The sequence below is a fragment of the Scylla paramamosain genome, chromosome 30 (assembly GCF_035594125.1).
Source record: "Scylla paramamosain isolate STU-SP2022 chromosome 30, ASM3559412v1, whole genome shotgun sequence".
Lineage (NCBI taxonomy): Eukaryota > Metazoa > Arthropoda > Malacostraca > Decapoda > Portunidae > Scylla > Scylla paramamosain.
Genome location: NC_087180.1, coordinates 19,104,752 through 19,124,114, shown reverse-complemented (window position 1 = coordinate 19,124,114; position 19,363 = coordinate 19,104,752). Strand labels below are relative to the sequence as shown.

Sequence of the window (19,363 nt, the reverse complement as noted above, 5' to 3'; positions counted from 1 at the left end):
TTGGATGACGTGATTAGAGGCCAGACGACATGACGGAAAATAGAAAGCAGATAGACAGTAGATAAGAATAGATGGGAGGTGGTGGTGGTGGTAGTAGTAGTACTAGTAGTAGTAGTAGTAGTAGTAGTGGTGGTGGTGGTGGTGGTGGTGTGGTGGTGATGGTGGTTGTGGTTCCTTTGAGAGAGAGAGAGAGAGAGAAGAGAGGAGAGAGGAGAGAGAGAGAGAGACGGAGAAGAGAGAGAGAGAGAGAGAGAGCATATTAGCAACTTACATAAGAAGAAAAATGGAAGAGACCATATATGAGAGAGAGAGAGAGAGAGAGAGAGAGAGAGAGAGAGAGAGAGAGAGAGAGAGAGGAGAGAGAGAGATGAGAGAGAGAGAGAGAGAGCACATGAATGACCTTGGAAGCTTAAATGGAAGAATATAGAAAAAAAAAATTATAATAAATTCAGAGATAAATATAGCAGGGTGTAAAAGGTTTAATTGAAGGGCTGTGTACCTGATCTGGCAACACCTACACAGAAGGGAGGGGGAGAGGAGAAGGTGGAGGCAACACTGCATCCCCTTAACTCTGTGTAAGGGCTTCAGTATTTTTGTATATAGTCCTGAACCCCTTTTAAATAACCTTAGTAAAATCCTGTCTCTTAATTAATGTTGTCTTTTTTTTCAGCTGATAAAAATTGTATCTCATTTATTTGGTATTTTGGTCTAAAGGGATTCCAGTATTACCTGATTTTTTTTATTTTTTATTTTTTAGTGTTAGATCTTTTCCATCATACCCAGTGCTCTTTTCCTTTTCTGCTCTTTTTCCATGACTTTTAATGCCCTTTTTTCCTCTTCCATAGTGCTTATCAGGCCATAAATATCTCTCTTTTTCCCTATTCATCAATGCACTTTACCAATATGACTTTCAATGCTCATTTTTCTTCCCTATAGAACTTGTCAGGCCATATGCTCCTCTCTGTAACACACAACATTCCTTTCTAGTACCCTCAGTGCTCTTTTCCATCACCTCAATGTTCCTTTCCTTCCCTATAGAGCTTGCCAGGCCATAAACAGCTTTTCCTTGACACTTAGAGCTCTTTTCCCATGACTTCCAATGCTTCTTTCCTTCCCTATTGAGGTTTTTGGTACTTAACCTCCTTTCCTTAACACTGAGCATACTTTTGCAATACCTTCAATGTTCTCTGTCTTTCCTTGACTTTCAACACTCCTCCTTCCCTACAGAGCTTGTCGGGCCATGAACACCCTTCTATAACACTACTGTTCCTTTCCAATAGCCTTAGTGTTCTCTCTCTTCCCCGCAGAGCTTGTCGGGCCATAAACGCCCTTCTATAACACTACCGTTTGTTTGCAATAGCCTCAGTGTTCTCTCTCCTCCCTGCAGAGCTTGTCAGGCCACACCACCCCAGTAGAATGTGTGCGGTTTGGAGGGTCGGAGGAGCTGGTGTGTGCTGGCTCCCTCAGCGGCGCCCTCAAGATCTGGGACCTGGAGGCTACCAAGATTGTGCGCACCCTCACTGGCCACAAAGCAAACATCCGCTGCATCGACTTCCACCCCTACGGTGACTTCATTGGCACTGGCTCCCTTGACACCAACATTAAGGTGAGGGTGGCCTGATGTGACCTAACTTGCCTAATCTAACCTAACCTCTCTTGAAACCAACATCAAGGTGAGGATAGCCAGATGTGATCTAACTTGCCTAACCTAACCTAGCCTAACTTAACCTCTCTTTCTCTCATTCTTCCCTTCATAACCTTTCCTCCACCTGTGTCCTCACCTGCTGCTCCTCTCTGTCCCCAGCTGTGGGACATCCGGCGTAAGGGCTGTATCTTCACCTACAAGGGCCACAACCTCACTGTCAACAGCCTTAAGTTCTCGCCAGATGGACAGTGGATTGCGTCAGCCGGTGAGGACTGCAATGTTAAGGTGAGTCACCCTATCACCCTCTTGTGCCTTGCTGTGGAAACTGAAAGGGATGTGTTTTGGAGGTGTCCTGGACTGGTGGTCTTGGTAAGGGACTTAGTGTGTTAGAAGGATTCATTGAAGGATTCTTTGTCATTGATGTGAAAAATTGTACAGGATGTCTTTTTAGGAGTGTGTAGGATTGTAGTGTGGACAAAGGAAGGATTTTAGTCTAGTATGAGAAGGATTGCTGTGATTGGAGGTCTTAAGGAAGGAGAAGGATTCATGAAGGATTCTTTGTCATTGATGTGAAAAATTGTATATTATGTCTCTTTAAAGGTGTGTAGGATTATAATCAAGACAAAGGAAGGATTTTTAGTTGAGTATGAGAAGGAATGCTGTGTACTAGTGAGGGATTCTGTCTTTGGTGTGAGGATTTGATAGAATCTGTCTAGCAGAGTGTAGAGGATAAGATTTGACATACCTGGAAGTGTAATGAATTACTATGTTAAGTATTAACCATTTCACTGCAATACAAAACAGTTACCACCACCAGAAGCAATACATGAGATCTTGATAAGCATCTACAACAATGTAGGGGAGTAAAAAGAATAGATTATGCAATTTCTACCCAGTTTAAAGATTGGACTTGGCTGTAGAATAAGTAAAGGTTATCAGAGTGTGATTAAATAAGGAATAATACACCAAATAATAGTCAAAGTCTTAAAGGACATAACTAGCACCAGGGTCTGTAGTGTATAAGTACAAGGACCTGTCAGCAGAACTAGACAAGGAACTAGCACCACCACCACACACTAGCATTAAAAGCCATACCCCTGGCTGTTTCCCCTGGTTCCTGTATGATTACCTTGAACTAATTTTTTTAACTGTTTTTAAGTTTATTTCTTTGTGGTCAATAATAAACTAACCAACTCGCAGCTGTGGGATCTTCGGGCGGGCAAGATGATGACGGAGTTTGCTCAGCACACCGGGGCCAGTCAGCGATGTAGAGTTCCACCCACATGAGTTCCTCCTCGCTTCCGCCTCACATGACAGAACCGTCAACTTCTGGGACCTGGAAAAATTCTCATTGGTGTCTGCCACAGATGCCGACACTGGCCCCATCAGGTGTGTGTGTGTGTGTGTGTGTGTGTGTGTGTGTGTGTGTGTGTGTGTGTGTGTGTGTGTTCTTTTGTTCGTTTGATATGCAATGCTATTTTTATTTTTCCTTACACATTGTCAGGGTATAAACAGTTTTCTTGACATTTTCAGTGCTTTTCCCATGACTCAGTAATTGTTTTCCTTCCTTATAGATCTTTCCAGGTCATGAATATCTTTTTTTCATAATTGTCAATGTTTTCTTCCAATTTATACCCTTAATGCTCCTTTTCCTTCTCTACAGAGCTTGTTTATTGCTAATGATACAGCAAAATGTTACCTGATTGGAAGTAAATGGTTGATATACATTAGCCAATGCCTGTTCAGCAAAAGTTCCATGATTGACATTGTTATTGTATATTGTCAAGCATTATAAACAGTAATTCTCCTTAGATAAATATTTAGATAGGCTATTATTTTTTATTTATGTATTCATTACTATTTTTGTATTTAATTCTCCTTTTCTCATCTTTCCAGTGCAAACTTTAAGTAGCTTATGACGTATACCTTTGAGTGATAAGCCGTCATTATCACCACTACACTGCTTCACATTAACACTCCATCACTACTTAGCCATGGATCAAATAGTCAGCCAGGAAGTACAAATGCTATCACTAACTAGGGGAAGGGGAAGATGCATCACTGTATCCCTTACTCGCACTCTGTCATGCTCCCTCATACTTCCATCACTCCACAGAACCATAGCCTTCCACCCTGACGGGGACTGTGTGTATGCTGGCTCCCCTGACGTGCTCAAGGTGTATGGGTGGGAGCCAGCCCGCACGTTTGACACAGTGGCCATGGGCTGGGGCAAGATACAGGACATTGCCATTGCCCAGAATCAGTTGGTGAGTCAAGAGATGTGCTTGTTGTTGATTTGAAAGAGAGTGCCAGGAAAAGTGATTGGATGAAGATATTGAGTGTGGAAGAGAGCATTAGGAGAAACTGCTTGAATAATGGAAGTAATGAGTGTTAGAAGAGAGTCTTAGGTCATAAATTTTGGAACACACTGCTCTAGAAACTCCCTTGCTATACTTGTGCCCCACCCTGTAGACTTTTATAAATTGCAAAAAAAAAAAAACTCCCTTGAAAATACACATCAAGAAACCTCCCTAAATAAATGTGCCTGTGGAAGAAGAGAATTTTATAACAGACTACCTTACCACTGATATCCTGCCCCTTACCACCTTATCCTGTCCCTCTTACCACCAATGACCCTTCCCCCTTACTACTGTGTCCCGTCCCCTCACCACCTGTGCCCTGTCCCTCAGATTGGCGCAGGCTTCCATGGGGTGCATGTGTCGCTGTACGTGGTGGACTTGAAGCGGGTACAGCCCTTCGGTGGCCCCCAGCAGGACGTGCCCTCCACCTTCCGCTACGGTGCCGCCATCCGCAAGAGCTTCAGCAAAGATAAGAACTCTGGGAAAGCTACGTAAGTTCTCTCTCTCTCTCTCTCTCTCTCTCTTTCTCTCTCTCTCTCTCTCTCTCTCTCTCTCTCTCTCTCTCTCTCTCTCTCTCTCTCTCTCTCTCTCTCTCTCTCTCTCTCTCTCTCTCTCTCTCTCTCTCTCTCTCTCTCTCTCTCTCTCTCTCGTCTCTCTCTCTTCTCTCTCTCTCTCTCTCCTCTCTCTCTCTCTCTCTCCATCATATATCTCACAGTATAGATTTACACACATTCTATAACCTCATCCCTCCCTCATCCTGCAGTGTGGAGTCAATGAAGGTGGAGGAAGCGTCAGACACAGGCGGAGAGGAGCCCCCAGGAGGAGGACCCGCCACCAGAGATCACCAACCTCAATGACTACAATGTTATCTTCAGAACGCGCCGTGAACGTGAGTTTTTGCTGGCCTGGCTTGGCTTGGGAGGCAGGGAGGATCAGAGGGCAAGGGGGATTTCAGTGCAAGTAAAGAGCAATATGTGTTTTCTTGGTCACTTGTTCTATGTCACTTTTTAACTTATTACTAATGGTGTGTGTTTTTTTATTTATTATTATTTTTTTAATGGGCATGTTTTTTTTTTTGATAACTTCAATATACATTTTTTTCTTATGGAAAATCTTTTTTTTAATCTTGCTTACTTGTAGTCATAATATTCCTTTGCTACGAGAAAGTTCCTTTTTTTTTTTAAGTGTATCTTATCTTTTTTTTCATTTTTTCATCCATTTCTCTATTACTGTAACATATTTTCTCTTTTTTATTTGAATGAAATCCCCCCACTACCTCAATTTTTTTTTTTTTAATCGCTGGCTTTCTTGTTTTTTTCGATGTCTGCTTTGATGCTTTCTGTAGCTTTTCCTTCAATTTCTTTAGTGTTGCAGGTTTGTCCAATTTTTGTGTTCATTTTTAGTGATGACACAACTGCAGCGGGATCTAGTAAGTGACGCATGGTAGAGAAGAGAAGACCTGAGCATGTATTGATCCCTTGAATCCTGGTGGCGTCTTAAAACAAATTAGTCCATTCTAGCTTGAAATGCCCTTAGAATTTGGTGTCAAAATGCCCTTAAAATCTGGGTGGCACCTCGAACTTGTTGAATTATTCCATTCTGACTTGAAATGCCCTTAAAATCTGGTTTCTATCTCAAAATTGCATGAAACTAGATACTTTTAGAGTGGGAATTTGACTTGGCACTACAAACGGCTCAGAGTTTAAGCCAATACTCATGAAACTTAGTAAAATCATGTTATCTCAGTTTAAATTAGCAGCTCATTGGGCATTTTTATCGATCTTTTTGTTGCCTTTTGCCAGTGTCCCTCTTACATAAAAAAAATAATAATAAATAAGAGTATAAGACTGCTACCATATTCAAAGGGTTAATATTCAATAGATACTAGAACCCAAGAACTCCCACAGGCTTTTTTTAGTCAGTGAACCACCACCACCACCACCACCACCACCACCACCAACACTTAACCTCACTGATTCCTCACACTTTAAGCTTCTCCTCCTCATCCATCTGCCACAAGCACCAACAGGACTCATTAAAAAAGAAGGAAAAGAAATAAAAGGTAGATTTATTTCCCCAGCATTCGTATCAACCTCTAATTTTTTTTTTCTGTTGTTGTTGTTGATTAAAAAACTTGATTAACGGCTTCAGTCATTCACCGTATTGACCATAACTGTTGTATTTGTTGTGCTTTTGTTACAGTACAGAGAACTCCACCCCTGCCAGAGCCCAAACCAACCATAAACAATAACAATGGTAGGTACTGGTATCACGCACGCACCCACCTCTTGCCAGTCTTTACCAGTAAGCTCCTTCAAGTATAGCTGACTCAGAGTTGTCACATCTGGAGTCACGTTTGGGCTTCAGACTGAGTGACCTGACCACTGCCAAGCTTTGAGATAATTTGAGGCTCTGGTGGTTTGTTTATGAAGGTTTTGAGACGAGTTTTGTTGGGGTCTGGGTGACAAGTGAGTGGGTGTGGGATGCATGTGAGGCAGACTATGTTTCTTTGTGTTCTTGTGGGATCTTAGTGATTTTGTGTTTTTTTTTTTTACATTTTACAATTGTTTCTTTCATGTTTTCCAGGCATTATGAGTTTTATAAGTGTTTATATATTTGTTATTGAGGTGTGTTCAGGTTTTATTAAGTTTTACGAGTGTCCTTTTCTATGTTATTCATCTATTTCAAAGTTCGTAAGTGTTCCTTTTCGTGTTATCTAGATATATTCAGCTATTTCAAAATTCACAAGCGTTTCATTTTCCATTATTCAGATATTTTCAAGTATATTTTGAGTTCACAGAGTATAGTGTGTAATATCAGTTGCAGCATATTATTTCCTTGGTAATAGTATCAGGTGGTGAAACTTGCCCTTGTATTATTATGAGACCAGAACTTTTTCCCTAGAACACTGAATATTTATCTTGCCAACAGAATCAAGTCATCTGGGTAATATTTATGCATTCCTGGGTGTTGTTGTTATTATGTACTTGTGCAGCAGAGAAGGAGAGTTTGGTTCAGTATACTTTGACTGTCTCAGGTTATTTGATTATTCTTAGGGCATTGCAGTGAAGAAATGGCAAAATTATCTACCCACCAAAATGATAAAACTAAAATAAAAAGTACAGTAGATAATAATAGAAACTTTTTAACTGACAAAATAATTACCGTGGATATTAGTACAAAATCATTACTTAGTTCATAATGTATCAAGCAATTCTTTACCAGGTTGAAAAAGTACCATTAATATTAGTAGAAATTCTTGTCTCTCTTCATAATATATCAGACACCTCTTTTAGATGGAAAAGTATCATTAATATTAGTACAAATTAATTTCTTTATCTGATGCAAAAGAGAAACCATTGATTTTTAGTACAAATTCATGACTCACTTCATAATGTATCCATTTCATTGAATATTCAGAGCCTCACTATCACACTTCACTGCACAGCTTCCGGACAAGAGGCACCTTTGCACAGCTGCTCTAGGAGATAGAGTGTGTTGCTTCCTTGCTTCCTCAGCTGGTATTCTTAAATGCTTTAGTCTCTCATAAGGATTGTCTTCAAAGGCCACTTTTGTTTAATCAGATTTTCAAGACTTTTTCCCTTTGTAGGCATATAATCTAAAAATCCTTATTAAATTATGACTAGAACCATGAAAACACTCTTGAAAATCCCAACAATTTCTAGTACAGCATGATTAAAAGTAGTCAGGATTGAATATAATATAATGTTTACTACTGCCTGTTGGAAGGTCCATATGAGGCATTGAAACACTTAAGAATGCAAAAATGAGCCTTATTGTCAATCATACACACACAAACTTTATACAGTCTTTACCAGCTTCTTTCACTGATGCCGTGACAAGTTTAAGTGAGTGAAAACATCTGTAACTTCCACCACAGCCTGTTAAAACTAGCCCAGATGAAACACTGTAGCATTTAAGAGCACAAATTACGAACCGCAGTATCAGTCGCACATATACAAACTTTACCTTCACCTCTCACCAACACCCTGACAAGTTCATCTGACTGTGCCACCTCACCACAGACCCAATGGTGCCACAAGTCATGTCAAGCCCAGATGTGATTAGACCCGAGCCAGTGAGACCTGTGCCAGCCTCCTCGGCCCGCCCCACCACCCCGGACACCACCAGACGGGGCTCCCACGGCGTGTCCCACCTGCCCCGCCCCATCACCACTCCAAGGGAAAATGCCACCCCAAGGTTAGTGAGATGAACAGGCCATGGTTTAATTTTTTTCCGAAGGTTTTCTCTTAGTCGTTTATTGAAAGGTATGCTTACTCTGGGTGAGTCTTGGTTTGTGAATGAAAGGTTAGTTTGTTTGTGGTTTTTTGATGTTGATGTATAATTTTTTTCTTTCTGGGTTTGTGGTTGTATAATTTGTGCTTATGAGTAAAAGTTTCGAAAATTTATCTGCACATTGTTGGAATATGCAATTAATTGAAAAAATATTCTTTTGCCCTGATTTTGATATATAATCTGTTCTAATATATTAAGTACCCCAAAAAATAACCAAGAAAATAATGCAAAATTAAATAAATGGAAGATATTTTAATTCTACATTTATCATGTAATTTTCTATTCAGTTTTCAATGAGTGCAATTCATTCACAAACTGAGACTTGCCAGCACATCCGTGTGGACTTTAGCATTCATCCCTTGTCAAGTTTACCACAATCTACAACTCACTCCCTTTAACAGCTCAGTAGCATTATTCTTTTTACAAGTCTATAATTTTCATCAATGATCTTAATGCACTTCACTCCCATATTTGTGTAATTTCCTCATATGCTTCACCATTTCAGTTAGTCACAATGCTAACTGAGATAGTTTTTACATTGCTGGTTTCCTCTGTTTTTTATTCTAGATAATCTTTTAAATCTCTCATCCTGAAAACGCACCAAATTTATCTTGTGTGGGTAATCCAAGTGGCTTTGGACTAAATCTTTACAGCCAGTAGTAGTCACAGTCTAAATAGAAGCTTTCTTTTATAACTTTTCTAATTCCTGGGGCTTCTGGAGTCACCTCTTGTTCTTCTGTACAGCTATACACACACACACACACACACACACACACACACACACACACACACACACACACACACACACACACACACACACACACACACACACACACACACACACACACACACAGTAACACTCTCCCACACATTCCCACACACACTAGCACTCTCCCCTGTCCCTCTAGATATGATAATGGTAACCAGCCACAGACGCCTCCCTCAAACCCTAGCAGCTTTTCGAGTTTGTTCGAAAGACGCAGCTCCACTCAGGACCCATCGCTCTACAACTCCCCCCATAGGTAAACTGTCCTTGGCTTGCAGTCATTGGTGCCTGCCCTCCAAACCCTGATCATGCCTTTACTTCCTCCTATGCCTCAGAATGTTACCCTGTTTGTAATGAAATTAAAGAATACCCTTTGTTTTATGCCCTAGAATGCTCCTTTCCCATCCTTCCCCAAACTTTGAATGCTGTCTCCTCTTACCTAGGCTAGATGTTCCCTCTCCTTCTGTGTGTTAGAATTTTATTATCTGTCTAAATTAACAGCCAGAATTTCTGTTTCTAACTAACAGATGTGCTAAAATGCTCCCCTTCTCAACTTTTTTCATGTGGAATTCTAACATCTCCCTTTCAGCCTCCCTATAGACCTACACTTAATGGCATCATGGCTCTGTGTGAACTGAATGAAATGTAATTGACATTCTCCTAAACTTGAGTAAGAATAACAGACCTAAAATTGAGTGAGAACTACATTACAGAAATCCTCCTGAATTTTGAGTGAGAATTAATTGACTTTCTCCTAAATTTAAGTGAGAATGTTGTTCTCCTCCTAACCTTGAATGAAAACTAACAGACATTCTTCCAGGCCTGAGTGAGAATGCTGACCTCCTAAGCTTGAAGTGGCTAATACCATAAACCTGTCGAGTTTGAATGAGTAACAGATGTCCTTCCAAGCTTGAGTGAAAACTAACAGACCTTTTTCCAAGCTTGAATGAGAATGTTGACCTCCCAAGCTTGAGTGAGAGCTGATAGACCCTCTTCCTAGCTTAAGTGAGCCCTAACAGATCTACTCCTAAGCTTGAGTGAGAGCTGATAGACCCTCTCCCAAGCTTGAGTGAGGGTAACAAACATAAACGAGTGAGAGCTAACACTCCCCCCCAAAATAACAGCTGCTCAGGTTAGGTATCAAAGCTTCATCTCACTCTAATGATACCCCCCTCTAACATAACTAGTAACCATCTCCCTCACAGCATTGTCATATCCTGATGTGACCTGGCCTAGTGTGAGATCTTAGTTAAGTAATCCCATAGTGTAGCCTCTCCTGAGTCAAGTTTGTGTTGTCTGTCCATGTGTGTATGACGAACCAGTTTTATGTGCCTCACTATAACCAGTCAGCCAGGCACAGTAAGAGTGGCTCTAACAAGGCAACAAAAAAGCATAACAAAGGCTCACTGAAGGTACTAGTGAATCAGTTTTGTCATGCTTCAGTGTATGTATAATCTGTCAGCCAGGCACAGTATGTAGAAGTGGCTTTGGCATAAGGCAACAAAAAGCATAAAAAAGGCCCACTGAAGATAATGCTTTAGACACAAATTAACAAGGTAATGAGTGCAAGAGTTGTACCAGCAGCCTAGATAACACATCTGTACCAACAGGGATCACTCACTCAGCGGTAGCGGAAGCCCCAACCTCAGCAATCAGCCGTACAGAGCGAGAGCCGTGTCCGAGAGCCGCAGGGAAACACGGGGACATGTCTGGGGCACCTTGTGAGTCTGAGGGCAACAGGTAATGTCCAGTGTCACCTTGGTAATATTTAGGGGGACTATAAGGCCTGTTGATACTGACTGGAATAGAAGGTTAAGTTAGCATAGATGTTTTGATATTGGCAGTAATAGAAGGTAAGTTAGCATAAGGGAAGTTTTGATATTGACAGGATTAGAAGATTGGTAAGCATGGATGTATTTTTAGTGACAGGAATAGAAGGTGGTAATAAAAGTAACGATAGCACATGTGTTGCATTGGGACATTTAAAATTAACCTGTCTTCTCTTAATTTTTCTCTTTAATAAGTTATTTGTGTGATATGGAGAGTAAATAGAATGAACTTGTTAAATATATGACAGTCAAAATGCAAAAGTCCTCCCATACAAGTCAAGAATAGGAAATGAAAGCAGTAAGAAGTCAAGGCAATGGTAATAACAGTCCCACTCACTTTCTCAGGTACCACATCCGGCACAGCCCCTCCGAGCCCTACCTGGTGCGTCAGTCCTCCTCACCAGTCCCTCCCGTGTCCTCCCACGCCTACCACGACTCAGCCCCAAGCCTCCCACAGCTAGCACGACCCGACATCACCAACCTGAGTCGAACAGAAGCCTCCTCCAAGCCTGACCTGACCTCCCACAGTAAACCCATGGACCGGCCAGCCCTTGTGAGGCCCGGACCGAGGCCACACTTACCCCAAAGCCCTGATGTGACCTACCTAGGCTCCTCCAAGACCACAAGTCCTGAGATCTCTTACATGGGGACGCCAAAGGAACCACCAGACTATAGCTACCAGAAGGAGAACGTGAAGGAGGTTGACTACTCCTCAGCCTTCTCCAGTCACTCAGATAAAGGAATCATTAACTTTGATGATTTTATGCCGGTGGGTTGTGTTTTGTTGTTGTTATTGTTAGCAGTGTGTGTGTTTGGTCATGCAGTTGGTCTTTTTTCTTTTCTCTTCTTTTCTTTATTTCTTTAAGTCCTTCATTAGTGTCTCTCATATATTAAAAGAAAAAATTAGTCAAGTCTGATCACATTCCACTTAGGTCTGGATTTCTCATTGTTTTCAGGGCATTACTTTTAGCTTGTGACAGTGTATGTGCTTCTTTTGGCATGTAGTGGCAGTGTAAACTATGGATCTCACACCATTGAATAAAGCGGTAACCCTCTTTAACACCAGCCCTGCCTCCTCTCCCTGCAGAACAAGCTAGGCGGGCTGAGTCTGGGCGGTGGCGGAACAGGCACCACCAGCCTGACGGGGATTGCCGGCACTGAGATGTCAGAGCAGGAGGTGATCAATAGCATCATGGGCGGCCACTCCTCCATGATGTCCGTCATCTCTGCCCGAGCGAGGGGACTCCAGATCGTGCACAAGCTGTGGCAGACCAAGGATCTCAAGACAGCGGTGGAGCATGCCCTCAACACCGGAGACCAGGCATTACTGGCTGACCTGCTCACCATCATCAATCTGCGCCCGTGAGTGTTTGCTGGATGGCCTGACTTGGCTGGACTTGAATAGGGTTATTACTGAGTGATTTGCTGGACGTGAATAGGGATCTATGTGTAGGATTGGATGTCTTTACTGAGTTGTTTGCTAGATGGGTTGACTTGACTGGACCTGAATAGGTGTCTGTACATAAAGGGATGGGAGTTTTTACAATTAACAGTTGGTACAAAACAGCAGCTAGAATGTGTTGCAATATAATGATGCACTGTTCTTATTGGCGTGGCAGGTCAAGTTGGAACCTTGACCTCCTGACAGCCCTCCTGCCACCCGTCAGTCTGATGCTGCAGAGTAAATATGAAACGTAAGTCACTGCCTCTCTTGTTTTCTTTCTCTCTTCTTCATTCAACTTGTTTCATGTGTGATATGAAACATGTCACTGCTTCTCTTGTTCCCTTTCTCTCTCTCTCTTCTCCATATAAGTTGTTTCATATTATATTTTTTTGCCATCCAAGAAAATACAGTACCAAAAAACTTAAAAATGTCACAAGTTTTATAAGGATAATGATAATAATAATTTCTATAGTCTTGCAAGTTGTTAATAGGATGCACTGGTTTTCCTTTGTCTGTGCTGGTTTATTTCCTTTAGTCTTTCAAGGTGTTAATAGCACACACTGTTCCTCCTCAGCCACGTGTCAGTTGGCAGCAATGCTCTCAAGCTCATGATCAAAAACTTTGCGGTAATGATCAAGTCCAACATGACTGGCCCTATCCACTCTGTTGGGGTGGACATCTCCAGGGAAGAAAGGTGGGTCTCTCTCTCTCTCTCTCTCTCTCTCTCTCTCTCTCTCTCTCTCTCTCTCTCTCTCTCTCTCTCTCTCTCTCTCTCTCTCTCTCTCTCTCTCTCTCTCTCTCTCTCTCTCTCTCTCTCTCTCTCTCTCTCTCTCTCTCTCTCTCTCTCTCTCTCTCTCTCTCTCTCTCTCTCTCTCTCTCTCTCTCTCTCTCTCTCTCTCTCTCTCTCTCTCTCTCTCTCTCTCCCTCTCTCTCTCAACAACACTTTATTATGTCCCACCAACATTTACAGTGAGAAACTTTTAAACATGAGTGTGATACCACCAACACTTCCCCCTTGCTATATCTCTCGCCACTAACTGTCTCTTCTGTGTGTCCCTGCAGGTACAACAAGTGTGTGGAATGCTACAACCACATGATGTCAATCCGAGCGTTCCTCCTGAAGCGGCAGACAGTGCAGGGCAAGATGGGCACAGTCTACAGGGAGCTGGTCATCCTGATGCAGGCGTTTGAGTAGCTCCTGCTGTCCTGAGTGACTCCCTTGGCAACACTGACCTGACCACTGTGCTGAGGTGCTGAGGACGGCCCAGGTCAGCAGTGAGGTGGCCAGCTTGTGGGTGGAGTGAAGGATCAGTGGACAAGATGCTGGGTGACCCAGCAGCAAACTTTTTGTGGCATGCGAGCAATGTTTTGAAATGCGCTCGTTGTGATAGAAGCCATTGTTGCTTCCCCTTTTGAACTTTATAGTCTTTAAGTCAGATGAACGCTTGAAAACAATGTAGAAAAATATTAATATCATCAATTTCACCAAATATTAATACTACTACATGCAGTATGTATAACAGATGTATATTATGACAGAGTGCGCTAATCTCTGCTATTACCACTGCACTGTGTCTGTATATATCTTTATGGAGTTATGGGATAGGTGCTTATAACATTACAGATTTCCTCCAGAGTGCACACCACTGAAAAGAGTGAACCAGCTGAGTGGAGACAGACTGGTGAGCCGAGCACTGTGGTGTGTGCCCCTCACTCTGCCACACACCCTGGACTCAGCTGGTTACTGTGCTGGTCAACTGGTTACTGGTGAACTGGTTGCTGGTGTACTGGTCAAGTGGTATACTGGTCAACTGGTGTACCAGTTAGCTGTTGAACTAGTGAACTGGTCAACTGGTGCATGCATAGTGAGGTGACTTAGCAACTCATTATACATAAAATTCGTGCCTTCTCATTTTTACTCAGCGTCTGGTTCTGGTGTGGCGCTGAGCTCAGAAACAGCAGCAGCAACAGCCATCATGAGCCATGGAGGCTGCCAGGCGCTGGGTGGCTGCCTCAGCTTTACCGGTGGGATGGTACATTATCATTCCCATTGTTGTGATTTGAAGGAACTTTGCGTTGCCAGATACGTACCTTGATTCTTTTTGGAGCTGAGTAGCGCATCTTTGTTTTATGTCCCTTGTGCATCGCAGGGAACAAGAGCGGCATCATTTTTTTATTTTACTTCACATTCCCACCAGCCATGCGAGGTCTTGGCTTGGCTCGACCCCCACACTTCCCTCAAGGTCCTCATACACACCCATTTTGAAGAGAGCGTTTTCCCTAAACTTTACTCTTGCCGTACGTAATCAAATACCTTTTTAGTTTAGCGTCAATCTCCAAACACTCCAGTAGAAGCTTGAAGGAAGGGCGGCATAGAATTGTCCCCTTAACATTCACTGACTGAAAGGTAAAGTTTGAGGGAAAATACAACAGGAAGTGTGTGTGTGTATGTGTGCGTGTGTGTGTGCATTTGAGTTGTATCCTGCAACGTACACAGGACTCCACACTCCCACTCCTGCCAGCAAGGAAAGAAGTTTATTTCATTTCTTATCTATTTATCACTTATGGTGAGTGTGTAGTTTCCTGCAACCAGTGATGGAAGAGTCAGGTGATCTGGCTTATGAAAAACTGCACTTCTTTGTATCTCAGTTAAATAAAAACACTAAGAACATGAACTGAATAAAATGCCATCAGGGTTGTCTGAGATGAGAATAATCCTGTACAATTCTGCCCTCTTGAATTGAATATCTTATCTGTATACCAGGCCAGTAATCCCTGCTCCTGGTGGAAAGGGACAGTCTCATGGACAACCCTACTGTATCCCGTACAACTCTCATAAAGATAAGTACAGGAGAAGAATTAAAAACGTTGGCTTATTTGATATCCGAAATGCCTTGATGTTCCTCTCTGGTGATGGGAAACTGCACACTGCCTTTTTTCCCCAAATATCGGAGGTGTTGAGCACTCTGGCCTGAGCGGGGCAGTGCCAAATACTGACACTTGTGTTGCAGCACATTGCTGTGGAAATTTCCTTCTCCAGATTATTGGAGACACTACAGTATGTCAATTTGTTTCTTCTTTTTTACTTACTTGTATTCCTTAAAATGAATAAGATTATGATGTATTTGTGACTCAGGAGTTTTCTATTCTAAAGTTCTGCTATTATGACAAGTTACCTTTTTGTTACTCTGATACTGTTGTTATTGTGTCTATGTCCCTCTGTCCTTTATTCCATTCATTTTGCTTTCTCCTTTATTCCTTACCATCATCCTTCTACCTGCCTCTTCCTCCTCACTTCTTACCCCATTCCTTCAGCTCTATCAAGTCACTTCAACCAACTGTTCCATTCCTGGCATCTCTCATTACACCCTCCTCACACCACACAGTCTCTTGGTAAACATGTACACATTTGGTCAAAACATTCATTATTATACTGCAGTATTGTTTCTCACCCTATCTTTCTGTTCAGCCCTGTTGAAGTAAGAGTTACGAACCTCCAGGCATCATTTTTAGCAGCAGATGGACTGGAGAAAGCCACTTTGGATACACACTGTAAGGGAAACATCCAGCCAGTAATGCAAAGTGTGTTTGGCCTCTCCAGTAACCTCAATGTACAGACAGTGCTTTTTCTTAGCCAATTATCAATGCAGTCAGTCAGCAGTTTCGTGCCTTGGAGGGTTTACGGTAGTAGTTCTGTGTTATTTTATCCTTACTGTGAGTTTATACACAAACATTGCGCTTCGGTTAGTGAGGGGGCATTGAATACTACGCCAATCAATCATGCAGCTGTTTATGTGCTTTTTGACTAACCTCATAAGCCCAGAACAAGAAACAGCAGGCGAGACATGGCTTTGGTGGCTCAGCACAGATCACTGGATGGGTTTGGATGGCTTGGATTGGCTCGGGAAGTGGCTTTGGTGGCCCCAGGTTTTGATTCTCACATGCCAAGGTAGGAATGGTCTCAAGGATTTGCTGAAATTTTCCAAACGTTCCAAAGTCTTGAATGGTTTTTGTGTGTGTATAATGTGCAAGTGTGTTTAGTTTTTGAGAGGTACAGAGATTAGTCTGCTGTTTGTTTATGAAGTGGAGGTACGCTAGGATTATGAGAGGTACTGAAGGTGAATGGCTTGTTTAACGTGTACAGTATGGAAATACTACATTAGAGTTTTGAGAATTCATGATGTGATCTTGATATTGATAGCATTGTTGTGTGTTGACGCTTCTTCAGGAAAGGTAGACCGTAAAGAAATAGTTGAGCAAACTTGTTGTTTATCAATGTTTTTTTGTAAGTATGGCAAAGATGAAGTACATATGTGTTTTGCAAATAATTTAGAAGTGTAAGTACTTGGGGAGGGTAGGTTATGTGAGTGGGGAATGTACAGTGCAGGTGTAGATGAGAATGTGAGAGTACAGGTGTAAAGCAACATTATTAGCTCATGAGAAAGTAGAAGTACAGGTGTGTTTGATTGGCAATGTGAGAGTACAGGTAAAAAACACCTGTTAATCTTACTTGTGCAACCCTTCATGACTGGGGGGCAAAAAATTAAGATGGTAAAAGATTTAAACCATTGCATCACTTTGTTCTCTGTGGTGTGTTTGAAGCTTTAAATTCATGTCACAACATTTAAACATTGAGGAGGAACCATAACAGTAGTCAGAGTGGGAGTAAGAATTGAGATAGATAGAATATTAGTATTTGGGAGAGGAGGAGAGGAGGCCAAGTGTGTGAGGCAGTGCAGTGTATGGATGGCTCCCTCTTATATTCTCGTCCCTGTTATTTGGGTAGCAGTTGACAATACATGGTGTGGGAGGTATAGATAAAGCATTGAAGGATTAATAGGCCAAAGTTTTTAGTGATGGGAAGACAGGCTGATGGGGTACTGGTCCTTAGCAAGACTTAAGTAGAAGTTCTGTAGTGTTTCCCATCCTGCATTTGCCTCTTTGTCTTACTATAGTTTGCGATGCACTAAAAACCTCTCGAATCAAAGGCAGGGGAGGTGTTGTATTTATTTACATATACCATCAAGAGCAGCAGGTATAGCAGAATTCCATCCAACATATTATTTTCTCCCCAAAAATCCTCTGGTTGCAGTTGAACGGAAACTTTGATTTAAGCTGGAGTTGTAAATCTTGAAGCTCTGAATTTTCCCATTCCAAGAGTCACCTGAAGGACTACTACAACTACTACTACTACTACTACTACTACTACTACTACTACTACTACTACTACTACTACTACTACTACTACTACTACTACTACTACTACTACTACTACTACTACATACTTTCTTAACCAAATATGTAGCTTAAGTTTACTATTACATACGTTTTTCTAACCATGGCAAAGGCTGTGTTGGGGCGGTGAAGCTTGGTTGTTTTGTACGTGAACTCTTTGCAACTTGGTTCTGTTCTTGTGCGTATGTATGTATGTATGTCTGTGTCTCCTGCGCTTTGAACCTGGTGCTCACTCTAACAATAACTAACTGGATCTCAAAGGAACTGTCTTGTGTTTTTTCGCATTCATATCCCCAGTTGTCTGTCAGAGGTGATACCTGACCTCTGGCAGTGAAAGTCTCAAAATTACTTGTAGTACTGTGAATCTGAAAGTATTGCAGGTTTTGTTCATGTACTTTTGTTTTTATTTCGGGACCATCCACGTGTTGGTGAGCGTTGTGTGTGTTGGTCTTGCATTACAGTTATGGATGATTGTGTGACGCTGTGCATGATTGAGTCTCAGGATTTTGTGTCGGAAGAAATAGGAAGAAGTTAAACTGCCACTCTGTTAATGGATGAAAAACTTAGCTGCCACTCTGTTGATCAGCTAAAAAATGAGGGATATATGTGATATGGACTTAGAAATGAAATAGCCACACTTATTGATTAACCAAGTGTGGGATTTTGCATAGGTAAAGATTTGACTGCTACTCTGTTGATTAGCTAGAAAACTGAGAATATGTGTGATGTGGAGCTAGAAATGAAATCATCACACTGTTGATTAACCAAGTGTGGGATTGTATGTACGGGAAAAACTTGATTGGTACTCTCTTGATCAGCAAAGAATATTAAACAATGTGTGATATAGAGTGATAAGCTAAGAAAACTTCACACATTGATTAACTATGTGTGGGATTTTGTGTAGGAAAAAATTAGATTTCTACTTTCTTGATTAGCTAAAATTGTGTGATTTGAGACAGGAAACTATTAAACTGCAAATACTGATTAATTAGTGTGGGGTTTTGTGTAGGGGAGACTATATTATCATTTGATTGGCTTAAAAATGTGTGATTTGAGAAGAGAATCTACTAAACAGCACAAAGAGTCTGTGAGCAGTGGTGAGAAGCTTTGTTACTCAGATGTTTAATGTTCTGTGATGGATAACAAAAGTTGGTCACATTTTTCAGTCTTTCATTGTTGTAGTTGTCATGTTAAGGAGATGAGAGGGGTGAAGGATATACAGATACATGTGATGGAAAGCTTTTGTTACCAGAGAAGCTAAAGGAAGGATGCAGAAAAGAGAAAGAGAGAGAGAGAGAGAGAGAGACTTGTACTGTCAAAATTTTGTCCTGGAAAATAGGGCAGTTAAAATGATGATGGAAGAAGAAAGGAAGGAACAAAAAAGTGACAGGTACGTGAGATTACAAACTCTTACGCATTTCTCACTTACAACTTTCTTAATCTCAACAGGAAAAAAAAAACGAGATATGGAACATTTTTTTGATTGGTATATATATGTAAAATTGAGAGAGAGAGAGAGAGAGAGAGAGAGAGAGAGAGAGAGAGAGAGAGAGAGAGAGAGAGAGAGAGAATGTGTGGATGGTCCTGTATGTTACAGTGAATTAGTTAAGTCCCAGGCCAACAGATCATCATCTAATCCACAGTGTGTCAGAGAGAGAGAGAGAGAGAGAGAGAGAGAGAGAGAGAGAAAAGGGAAGGAATATTTATAGTGTAAATAGATAATACGGTGTACAGAGTTTGTGATAATAAAATATTGTTAATTTCTAA

At 41.5% G+C, this 19,363-nt stretch overlaps 1 protein-coding gene across 1 annotated transcript in view; it reads left to right on the top strand.

Moving 5' to 3' along the window:
- LOC135116093 (katanin p80 WD40 repeat-containing subunit B1-like) overlaps nt 1-19,363 on the top strand; it is an 80,891-nt gene extending 61,528 nt beyond the window's left edge. Inside the window, 18 exon segments of the mRNA XM_064033303.1 lie at nt 1,388-1,606; nt 1,805-1,930; nt 2,846-2,893; nt 2,895-3,034; nt 3,762-3,912; nt 4,336-4,496; nt 4,769-4,823; nt 4,825-4,894; nt 6,208-6,261; nt 8,052-8,226; nt 9,231-9,344; nt 10,213-10,220; nt 10,699-10,828; nt 11,263-11,686; nt 12,005-12,280; nt 12,529-12,611; nt 12,936-13,055; nt 13,424-19,363. Coding sequence (XP_063889373.1) covers nt 1,388-1,606; nt 1,805-1,930; nt 2,846-2,893; nt 2,895-3,034; nt 3,762-3,912; nt 4,336-4,496; nt 4,769-4,823; nt 4,825-4,894; nt 6,208-6,261; nt 8,052-8,226; nt 9,231-9,344; nt 10,213-10,220; nt 10,699-10,828; nt 11,263-11,686; nt 12,005-12,280; nt 12,529-12,611; nt 12,936-13,055; nt 13,424-13,556 — 2,487 coding nt within the window. The 3' untranslated portion in view covers nt 13,557-19,363.